The sequence below is a fragment of the Ursus maritimus genome, unplaced genomic scaffold (assembly GCF_017311325.1).
Source record: "Ursus maritimus isolate PB19 unplaced genomic scaffold, ASM1731132v1 scaffold_14, whole genome shotgun sequence".
Classification (NCBI taxonomy): Eukaryota; Metazoa; Chordata; class Mammalia; order Carnivora; family Ursidae; genus Ursus; species Ursus maritimus.
The window spans coordinates 52,273,919-52,284,049 of NW_024423786.1; the positions used below are offsets into that span (position 1 = coordinate 52,273,919).

Genomic DNA, 10,131 nt, shown 5'->3' on the forward strand with positions numbered 1-10,131 from the left:
CCTAGAAAGGAGCCAGGGGCACTCATTATAGGGGTGGGGGCACACGCATGGACTCCCTGGGAAGACCCCCTATCGCCCACCCCAAAGCTCTCCCTGCCCTCTGAGCACCCCCTGCTGCAGTGGGCCTGGTGCTTATTAGGCGTGTGCCCCGAAGACTCGCTTATAGTCAGAAACCCCCACCAGCCACGGGGAACCCCAGCATTTAAAGAAGGGGCAGCAGTGGAGAGGAGACGGGAGGTGTAACACAAGGTGCTGGGAGCACAGGGCCCTGGAGATGGCAGCACGGGGAAGGGGGCAGTTTTGGACAGAGGCTGTGGTTCCTGGTCATAAGGGAGTACAAGCAGAGCACCCAAACGTGGCCACTGAATTTTGTGACAGCGAGCTCAGCGATGGCTTTAGGGCGGGGACGGGGGCAGTTTGGGGAAACTGGGCTTTGAAGGGAGGGGGTGGGGCGCGCTATAGCTGGAGGAGGTTGTGGAGCTCAAGCAAGTTCAAGGCGGGAGAGTCATCTGCGAATTGGAAGGAGCCAGACGCTTGCAGGGGAGCTGGGTCCAGTCGGCGCCGGGGCCCAGGGGCAGCTGTCGGCAGGGCAGGGCAGGACAGGGGTGAAGCGTAAAAGGGGCCGAGGATCCTGGGCTGGGATCCTGGGAGAACTCACGTCGGTGTTGCAAGAACGGTGCCGCCGTCTCTCACCCAAGCAGTACTTGCCCCCGATTGTTGGCCTGGAAGGGGTGGGGGTGGGGGGACAGAAGAGATATGGGGCGGAGGGGGGAAATAGTGGGGGTCCGCCCCGTTTTCTTTACAAAGGGTCCTGACGGCTGACCTGGGGCTGTCGCAGTGACGGCTGGAGGAGGACACGCCGCCGCCGCACGTCCGGCTGCAGTCGCCCCACGGAGTCCACGGGCCCCAGGCCCCGTCCACGCCCTCCGGCCGCGACCCGAAGGGGACGCACACGCGCTTGTAGCACCACTACCGGAGGTCGGGGGGAGAGGGAGGAGGTGAGCCCGGCTCCGCAGACTCCCGGGATCTCGGCTCTCCTTCCTGCCCCGCCCCTTCCCCCCAGCCCGAGGTCTCAGCACCCCTGCGATGGGTCGGAGGGGGCGAGGGTGGAAGTGGGTTCTGGGCCCCCGGACACAGGCAATACAGGGGCATGGCCTAAGCCTACGGTCACCGCCGGGAGGTGAAACTCGCTGTGGGACGAGCGCGGCTGGAGGAGGGGCAGGGGGTGGCCTCAGGCCGTGGGCGTGACCAGAGCCGCCGGAAAACCCCAACGGCGGCGCGGTGGGCGTGGCTCACGGGAGGGGGCGGGGCCCGGCCGGCGCTCACCCCCTTGTCGATGGTGTGCGTCTGGCACAGCGTGCCCTCGGCGGCTGGAATGCTGTTGGTGATGCACCGGTTGCTCTTGCTCAGACACCACAGCTCGCTGCAGACCTCCTGCGGGCCAAGGCACCCGCTCAGGCTCGCCCCCCGCCCTCCTCCCTCCGGCTGCCCGCCCGCCGGGCGGCGACCCGCTCACTGCCGCCTCGCAGTGGGGCCCCGGCGCTCCTCTGCTGGGTCTCAAGGAGCCTTCTTGAATCCTCCTGCGGGGCATGGCCTGAGACCCCCCCCTCTGCCTTACGGGCTGCAATGATCCAGCGTCCGTGGGTGCCGTCAGCTTCCTTAGGCATTACTACCCCCATCTCACTGTGAGAAAACCAAGGCTCAGACAAGTCAAGTCACTCGCTAGGGGCCACACAGCTTCTGAGGGGTAGCCTAGGTTCTAACCCAGGCCTTTGATGGACCGCTCTGTGATCTCAGCACTCTGGTGCCTCCCGAGTCTCCCGACCTGCTGAGGAATGAAGATGATTCTGCATTCCTTGTTGGGTGGGTGAAGCAGCCCCTGGGAGAACAGTAACTCTCAAAACTGGCCTGGAAGGTGGCTCAGGTCAAAGGCCTCATCTCTAATTTTTTCCAGCTGGTGGTCCTCCTTGTTGCCCCCTCCCCTCCAAAACTGAGGAAGCTCCTGGAGCTTTTACTGTTTGGAAGGCCGGGCAGGAACAAGGCCAGGCCGGACTTGGGTGGGACATTCCTCTACTTCCCTCCCCCTGAAAAATCTGCCCACCTTCCTGTTGGAATCCTGCATGGGCTGGACTAGTTCCAGGAAGTCACTCTGACCCTTCAGGTTAGTATCCCTGGACAAACCCCACTGGGTTCAGGTGTCGCCAAGTCTCTGACTCTCCAGCCTCTATCCCGCCCTGCCTCCCAGGGAGAAGTGGAGATCCTTCATTCTCCTTTTTATAACCTCCTGCCGTTTCCTCTTCGAACCTAATCTTTTCAAGTTTTGATGGTCTGGGATTGGGCCAATCAATGGCTGTCATAAGGGCCTGCCTCTGAGAGGAATCTGCGCACACTTAAGAAGTTTGGAAGTTGTTCTCAAGTCGGCTCCCTCAACCGTCCTCCAGAGTCCCTGCCTTCTGCTCCTTCAGAGGGCACGTCTCAGCTAAAAACTCAGCCTGGTTTTCTGGCTTCACTTGGCTCGTGTCCTCCCCGCCATTTGTAAAAATATCAGGGGGCCCAATCCCACTTCTGACACCTCTTAAAGAGAACTGGCTATTCCAGTCCTGCTTTTCCTCCTCTCCACAAGGAGGCGCTGTGGTGCATATGAACGAGCTCTGGGCCACTCTGGGAGACTTCAGCTCTGCCGGGCAATTGCAACACGGCCCCCTCTCTCTGTTTTCTCATCTAGGAGATGGGCCTTGCCTACATAAAAGGCTGAGAGGCATGTGACAGAATAGATCCGAAAGAGATTGCATAAACTCCCTGTTATTGTGTAACAGTGACCACAGCTATCTCTGGACTAGGCACTAGGCCCAGCTCTTTACACACGTTAGCCAAGTTATATGTAGTCAATAATTTCCCCCTTTGCCAGGGGCGCCGGGAAGGTGTTCCTTGGAGAAATAAAAGAAAGAATCAATTCAACATACAGCCAGCACTGGTCCATGCTCCTTATTCTGGCATGTCCTCCCCTCCCCCACCTCATTATAAAATTTGGAGTCACAGAGAGATCTGGAATCGAGTCCCGCTCTGACATGTTCTCGAACTGTGACATTGGGCAAGGCACCCTCCTTATGCCTCCATCCCTTCATCTGTAATGTGGGACTAGCAGGATTGTCAAGAGTTTAAATGAGATGATATGTATCACATGCTTAGCACATAGTGGACGCTCAGTAAAGTCAGCCATTGTCATCATTGTTAGGATATCTGGGATACAGCAGATGCTCAAGGGTGGCTCCCAGATTCTTTAGAAATTTGTTAAGGGTGCTGCAGTAACCAGCCAAGTTGGGGGAGGGTAGGCAAGAGTAGATTGAAATGGAAATTATTCCAGGGTTTGTCTCCTTATCTTGCCCTGGGATGAAGTGAGGGCATTTGAACGATTGCCTTTTCCTGTGTTGAGTGAACATGGCCTTAGCTTGGTCATGGCTATCCAAACTCTCATCTTTGGAGTCTTGAGGAAGCCAGCAGACCTCCAGCTGCCTGGGGGCAGCTGGGAGTGTGACTCCCCGCTTGCTTCTCTATGAAAGGACGGGGCTTTGGGAAGTCAATCTAAACTTCACAAAGAGTGAGGGGTGGTCCAGAGGCTCAGAGCTCGTCCAGCCAAGCCTCAGGGCCAGGCGATCTTGTAAACCAGTTGGTGGGGGATGCAGGGAGTGAAGACAGGGTGTCCTTGGAAGGCTCTGCCCAGTTCTTTGCCAAGTGGGAAAGATGGTCCATCCCCAGGGAACTATGTCTACCCCATTTGGAATGTTTGGTGAAAAACTGCCCAGTTAGGGGGCCTGGGACTTTAGTCCTGCTGTAGCCCATAGGCTGCCTGATAGGCTGGACAGAAGATGGTGCCCAAGGTCTCCCCAGCCCAGCCCCCAAATCAGGGGTCTGGAGGATTGGCAGATCCCATTCTCCATCCCACTGAGTGCATGTGACATTTGTACACTCGTGCACCTCTTTCCCCCTGGCCCCCATGGGGGCTCACCCCCTTCCCAGCTCTCCCACCCCCTGCGGCCCCTCCCCTCCCTGGAAGGAAAGCAGGAAGGCTCTCTCTACCCCGTATTTACACTGACGCGATTTGACTCCATGTTGGAAGCGGCACTGTTCATCTGCGTCGTAGGCCTGGCCAGGTGCCACCGTGGGGTACACGAAGTCCTGTCTGGGGGGCCGGTTGTTCAGGCACAGCCCCAGGCCTGAGCTGTGGTGAGAAGAAAGGAGCTGTCATGTTAGGGGGCTCCAAGAGAAGAGCTCAGGGGCCCCGGCAGGGTGCAGGTCCTAGGGAGCAGCCCTGCAGCGAACAGAACAGGACCCCTCTCAGAGGCAGCTCTGGTTTCCAGCCCCCCCCCAGCCAAGGTGAGCAGGAGTGTGGGCCGGCGGGCGGGCACATCCTCACTCCAGAAAGCTGGTGATGTAGTCGCGGCTGCAGGACGACCACACGAAGGGGTTGGTCTTCATGGTGATGTGGGCGGCCATGAGCTTGGCCGGGTCCTGGCCACGGGCCCCACAGCTGTTCCCCACACCGTCGTGGTTCATGCCAAACCTGGGGAGAGCAGTGTCGGCTCCACCCCCAGAGCCGAGGAAGCTGCCCGGCCGGCCCGGCCGCTCCCCCCGTGGTGTCCCTGGCCTCACGTGTGTCCGATCTCGTGGGCGATGGTGAAGGCAGTGGCCAGGCCGATGTCCTCATTGATGCTGCAGCTCCTCTCCCGCTCGCACATGCCGCCCACGGGCGCCAGGCCTGCGGAACGGAGCGTGGGGGCGGGGCTGGGCTCAGGCGGTGCCGGCGGCCCCGCCACCCTGCCAGGTCCCCACCCGCCAGGGCCACCCATCCGCTGCCTTCGCGGATGCCTGAGACCTCCGGGGGTTAAGTACCTAGTGTGCCACAGGGCTTGTTCCTATAGATGCAGATGTCATAGCTGCGGAAGGAGAGGGGCCGTCAGGGGCCGGGCTGCCTCCCTAGGCCCTGCTGCCGCCACCATCACCGTCTCCGGAGGCCCCCTTCTGCCAGGGAGGCCCTACCTGCCTCTCGCCCGGAGCCCCGCGCTCTGCCCCCAGCGGACCTCGGGGATGCTGGGGGCGCGAGTGACTGACCGACTGCATCAACGAGACAGTGAGTGAACGAGTGTGTCTGTGCCCAAGTGGTGGCCCCACTGTCCCTGGCTCTTCCCCCCTGGCCCCTGGAACCGCGGCTCTCAGGCGCCCCGCAGCCCCTCCCCACCCCGCTCCCCACTGGAGTGACAGCAGCTTCCCAGCCTCTCCCGTCTCCCAGCAGAAGTGCCTCCTGCTTGGACCTGGATGGTCCCCCGGCCCACGTCCTGGAGTCCTCCCCGCCCCTCACCGCGTGATGAGCACCGCTGTGTCATGGTTGGCCACACCGTTCTCCGGAATGGCGTTGCCATGGCCGCTGCGGTTCACGATGGATTTCTGCCACTTACAGAAGCTGTCCAGGGACTTCCCGGCATGGTGGGTGATCTCCAGGGTGGGCTGTGGACAGACAGACAGGCATGGGCGCGGGCCACCCCAGGGGGCGGGGGGGGGGGGGAGGCAGCACTGGTGTGCAGGGCAGGTGGGGGGGGGCTCGCACCTGGTCCTCCGTGAGCAGAATGAGGCGTGTCACCAGGATATTAACGATGTTTCCCAGACTCGAGTCCTGGAAAAGTTTGGCAACCTGACCTCCAAGAAACAAGAGAGACCGAGTCTTAAGAGGGGCCCAGAGCAGGAGACAAAAAGCGAAACAATGGCACTAGCTCTCTTTCGCCAGTACATTTCTTTCTGACTCACCCCCCTTCAGCTTGTCTACTTGTCCTCCACCCCTACCCACCCCTGCAGCAGCCTCAAGTGTCTCTGCCCAGAGGCGGCCTGCGGGACGTGCACATGTGGTCTCATTCCACGGCCGTCTAAAGGTACCAATTTGGGGGCACCTGGGTGGCTCAGTTGGTGAGGCGTCTGCTTTCACCTCAGGTCATAATCCCGGGGTCCCCGAGTCATCAGGCTCCCTGCTCAGCGGGGAGCCTGCTTCTCCCTCTCCCTCTGCCCCTCCCCCCTGCTTGTGCGTGCTCTTTCTCTCAAATCAATAAATAAAATCTCAAAAAAAATAAAGTTGCCAATCTGAGCATCAGCACAAGAAGGTGGGAGTGTGGGGGCGGGGGGGGGCTCTGGAGACGGTGACAAGGGAGGAGGAGGAAGTGCCCGGGGTGGGGGAGGGGCACAGCTCCCTCACAGATCTCCTGCCATGATCTCGGAGCCCGGGGCACCACTGTCCCACGTGGAAACCCGCAGAAGCCCTGGCAGGTTCTAGACAACTGGGAAAGCCCAAGGGAGGGAAGCCGGGCTCCGGCAGAACACAGCGCGATCATACGGTGATGTTATGTCAACATATTGGGCCATCTCTCTGTCTGCTAACCTTTTTCTCTTCCCTTTTCGTGGCAGCGAAACAATAGCGCCCCTTGTCAGGCTCTTACTGTGAGCCAAATGCTCTGTCTGGCTCCCCCCCCCACTCTTTCCCTCCGCGGTACTATGACAACACCATTTTACAAAGGTGGAAACTGAGGCCCGGAGAGATCCAGAGTCTTGACTGATATCTGTCGCAGGCCCTGGGGCTGAGTGGGGGGTCACCGAGGTAACCTGTGTGAAGTTATAGGCAGGTGCCTGCGGGAGGGCTCTGTGCACGCACAGATGCGTGCCCACGGGGGGACCGCTGACCTCAAGTTGAGGCTGACACTTACGCAGCCCCGACCGCATGCCAGGTGCTCTTCCAAACACTGTATCCGTTCATGGCAACCACCTGAGCCTTGTGGAGGCACTATTACTATCCCCATTTTACGGGTGGGTAAACCAAGGCACAGAGGGGAAGTGACTGGTCCAAGGCCACACAGCTAAAAAGCAGCCGAGACAAAGGTTTGGCCGGGGCCCGCAGGCAGCCGAGTCCACGTTCCTGCCGCCCAGCGAGGCTGCTTCTCCTCGTTCCTTGCCAGCCGTGGGCCTCCTTTCTCACTCTACCCCCTCCATTCTGGTTCCCTGGCCTCAGGTCGGGGCTAGTGGGTGGAACGGTGACTCCCGCCCCCCTCACCCCTTTCCTGACCTCAGGAGGCTGGCTCCAGGTCTCGGGGCTCCACGGCCAGGGAGGGGGAGGCACTTACAATGTTCATGATGGCCAGCACGTACTGTTCCACATCTCGGCGCCCGTGGTAGGCTACCATCATCTTGTCGGCCACCACCAGGGTCTCCACGTAGCGCTCTCGGCTGACTGAGCGCTTCAGGCCAGGCTGGCCACGCTCGGTCTCATTCCCCAGGGGCCTGGCCGGGGGAGGCTTCAGGGTCCGCAGCCACCACGGCCGCCCCTTCCATGGCTTCTCGTCTGGATGGACAATTTCTGGTCATTCTGTGGCTCTTACTGTCCAAGACCCTGTCTGATGGCACGTCTGCCCCATAGGCCCCCAGACTCCCCCTTCTTCGGCTACGGGGTCTTCTGGTTGTGCAACGTCTAGTCCTACAACGGTCCACTGCCCAGATGATGGGTTCTACGAGGATCTGGCTGCCCCGCTGCTGGACTGCTTGGTTGAACAGCTGCCCTGGGCCCCACGACAGCCAGCATGACCGCGCCACTTCCTGCAAATTCCTTTGCCCAAATGTAGGTGTGTAGCTGCCTGTCTCAGCACGGGAGCTGTGTGCCTGTTAGGACTCTGTGGTCTTCCAACCGTGCCACGTTCTCGTCAACGCACTGCCCAGCTGTGCGGCTGCAGGACACCCACTGCCTGAGGGTCTTACCGCCCAACCCGTCTCACTGGCTGTCTGACTGTGAAACCACCTGCCCCTCCGTTCGTACAACCGACTGTGGTTGTAGGTCCGACACAGGGACCCACTCCCAGATGGTTGGATGGCATACCTCATGTAACGTCCCAGGGCTTTGCACTTGTCCCCTTGTAAATATCTGTCTCATCCCCCCACCCCCTGAACGTCTGATCAGACACCTGTCCTGCATGTCTGGTTGTAAATCGGACTTTCTGAACAGGCTTTTCACGCTGCAGTGGCTCGAGTATCGGCCATTCCTTGGCCGCTTAACTGTCTGGTCACCCCGTCATCCTGGAGACGGAGGCTTTTACACCTGAGCACCTGTCTCGCTCCCTGCTGGGCCGTCAGACTCTGGCAGTGATGGGAGGGCTGTTTCACTGCCCGACTGTCCTGCTCCCTGGCTGTCTGCCATTTGTCCCCGCACTTAGCTCCCTGCCGACCTTCTGGAAGGAGAGACACTGCTGCCCGTTTCTGCCTCGAGGCAAAGATGTGCAGCCCCTCTGCCCATCCCCAGAAAGACGGATGTACCTCTCACTCCACAGGCTGTGTCCAGGTGGGGGTGACGCAGAGAGGAGCGTTTGTACACCACGTGGGGGCCACTCTCCTCTGGGCCCTGGGCCCCTTTGGGCCCACCTTGCAGGGGCTCAATCAAATACTCTTCTTCGTCTGCCACGATCAGGCCATGCTGGGGGTTGGGGAGCAGGCAGAGGGCTCGGGTCAGATTTTGGTTCCCAGGACCCACAGGACCCTATCTCTGTCTTTACGATTTCATTCTTTCTGTCTTACTGGGTTTATGTTGCTTTTCCTTTTTTAACTTCCTGAGGTGGAAGTTTGGTTCATTGTGTTCAGCCTGACCCCCTGGCTACACATTTTCCTCCAAGTTCTGCTTTAGCTACATCCTAAAATAACTAATCCTTGCGATTAGCTCAAAATGCTTAAAAAATATCCACCAGGATTCCTTCTCTGACCTAGATTTAGAAGTGTTTTTCTTAACTCCCAAACCGGTGGGCATTTCCCCCTGCGTCCCAGAACCCTCCACTCACCAGGCCCCCACAGGTGCTGATGGCCACATGGGAGCTGCCGGCTTGGCCCTGCAGGTGGCCAGCGTACAGGCAGTGGGGCCGGGCAGCCCTCTGCCATGCCAGGCCCTCCCGTGTCCAGTACTCCACAGAGACGTGCCCTGCTAGGCTAGAAGACGGGGGCTGTGGGTCAGGTTCAGCAGGAAGTGGGTGCGGGGTGCGGCCACCTTGTAGAAGAGGCGGGACTCTGGGCCTGGCCCCGTGCCCCGACGCTGCCTCCGGGGAGCCGGGGGCGAGAAGGCCAGCAGGGCCCCATTGTGGTCCACTCGAGTGGGGAAGGCGATCTCATAGCTCTCCAGACTGGCCAGGAACTCATCTGTGGGTGAGGGTCAGAGGCTTGGGGTGAGCCCTGGGAATGATCCGTGTCTTCGTTGCTTGGCTACAGGGCAAATGATGCCGGCCTCGCTGACCCCAGGGCCCTCCCCCAAGTGACTGCCATCCCAGCCCCACTGACCCTTCCTCGGCTCCTTGTTCCCTCCCCATGCTGCCCCTGGACACCCCTACCTTGAGACCGGAAGGCGTGTATGACTTCGAATGTGAGGCCCAGCCCCAGGGTGAGGGCCCAGCGGAGGATCTGGCAGGCGGGAGCCATAGAGGCCACGTGTCCACATGTCTCTCTCCAGCCCCGGCTGCCGGCAGCCCCCACAGCACTGCCTCCCCTGTTCACAGCCTGGGCGGCATCACCGGGGTCCTGGGAGGGAGGAGTTGGGTCGCGGGGGCGGGCGCCTGGTCCTGCTGCCCAGGGTGGCCAGTGCCAAAGCCCCTCACTCCCAGCCCCAAGGATGCCCGCGGCATTTCCTCACGCAGAAGTCCCCGTCCCCCTGTCCCCATCCCCGTCATCCTCCCTATACTAGGAGGGTACACAGGGATTTTGACTGTGAGCACCCACTACGGGCCAGCTATCGGCCTGAGCGTTTTCACAGCATTTTATTTCATTTCCACGATAATCCTGAGAATTCGTTCACTGGCTAATGATACGCATGGTAGAGATGCCATCCCTGCCCACCGAGGGGCTGTGTCTCCTGGGAGTGACTGAACGAGAGGAGCTCAGACTGGGACAAGTTCTCTAGAAGTAATGGGGAGGCTCGGGAGCAGGGGTGCAGAGGATGAGAAGAAACTCATCATGTGAAGACAGGAGAAGCTGCCCCAGGGACAGCAGCAGGACCAAAAGCCCAGAGGCAGGGAGGACCTTGGTCTGGACCTAGGACCACAAGGGCCGGTGTGGCTGGGCAGAATGCCTGAG

General features: G+C 60.2%; 1 protein-coding gene and 1 long non-coding RNA gene across 5 annotated transcripts in view; one reads left to right on the forward strand and one right to left on the reverse strand.

Annotated features, from left to right (window-relative positions):
* Positions 1-6,049, forward strand: part of LOC121102559 — a 17,542-nt gene extending 11,493 nt beyond the window's left edge. For 2 of the 4 annotated variants that reach the window (XR_005834652.1, XR_005834653.1), the window contains 4 exons: positions 808-998; positions 4,920-5,128; positions 5,291-5,481; positions 5,660-6,049. This is a non-coding gene — a long non-coding RNA (uncharacterized LOC121102559). Of the gene's footprint in view, positions 1-807; positions 999-1,954; positions 2,162-4,904; positions 5,129-5,290; positions 5,482-5,659 lie in introns of all 4 variants that reach the window. The other 2 variants (XR_005834654.1, XR_005834655.1) reach the window with 2 other exon arrangements.
* The window catches only part of ADAMTS10 (ADAM metallopeptidase with thrombospondin type 1 motif 10), a 20,265-nt gene extending 10,671 nt beyond the window's left edge, over positions 1-9,594 (reverse strand). Inside the window, 14 exon segments of the mRNA XM_040629438.1 lie at positions 659-722; positions 824-969; positions 1,327-1,434; positions 4,078-4,219; positions 4,415-4,561; positions 4,651-4,756; positions 4,891-4,934; positions 5,357-5,502; positions 5,603-5,686; positions 7,158-7,375; positions 8,338-8,494; positions 8,853-8,996; positions 8,999-9,204; positions 9,393-9,594. Coding sequence (XP_040485372.1) covers positions 659-722; positions 824-969; positions 1,327-1,434; positions 4,078-4,219; positions 4,415-4,561; positions 4,651-4,756; positions 4,891-4,934; positions 5,357-5,502; positions 5,603-5,686; positions 7,158-7,375; positions 8,338-8,494; positions 8,853-8,996; positions 8,999-9,204; positions 9,393-9,480 — 1,800 coding nt within the window. The 5' untranslated portion in view covers positions 9,481-9,594.
* Positions 9,595-10,131: the final 537 nt, after the last annotated feature.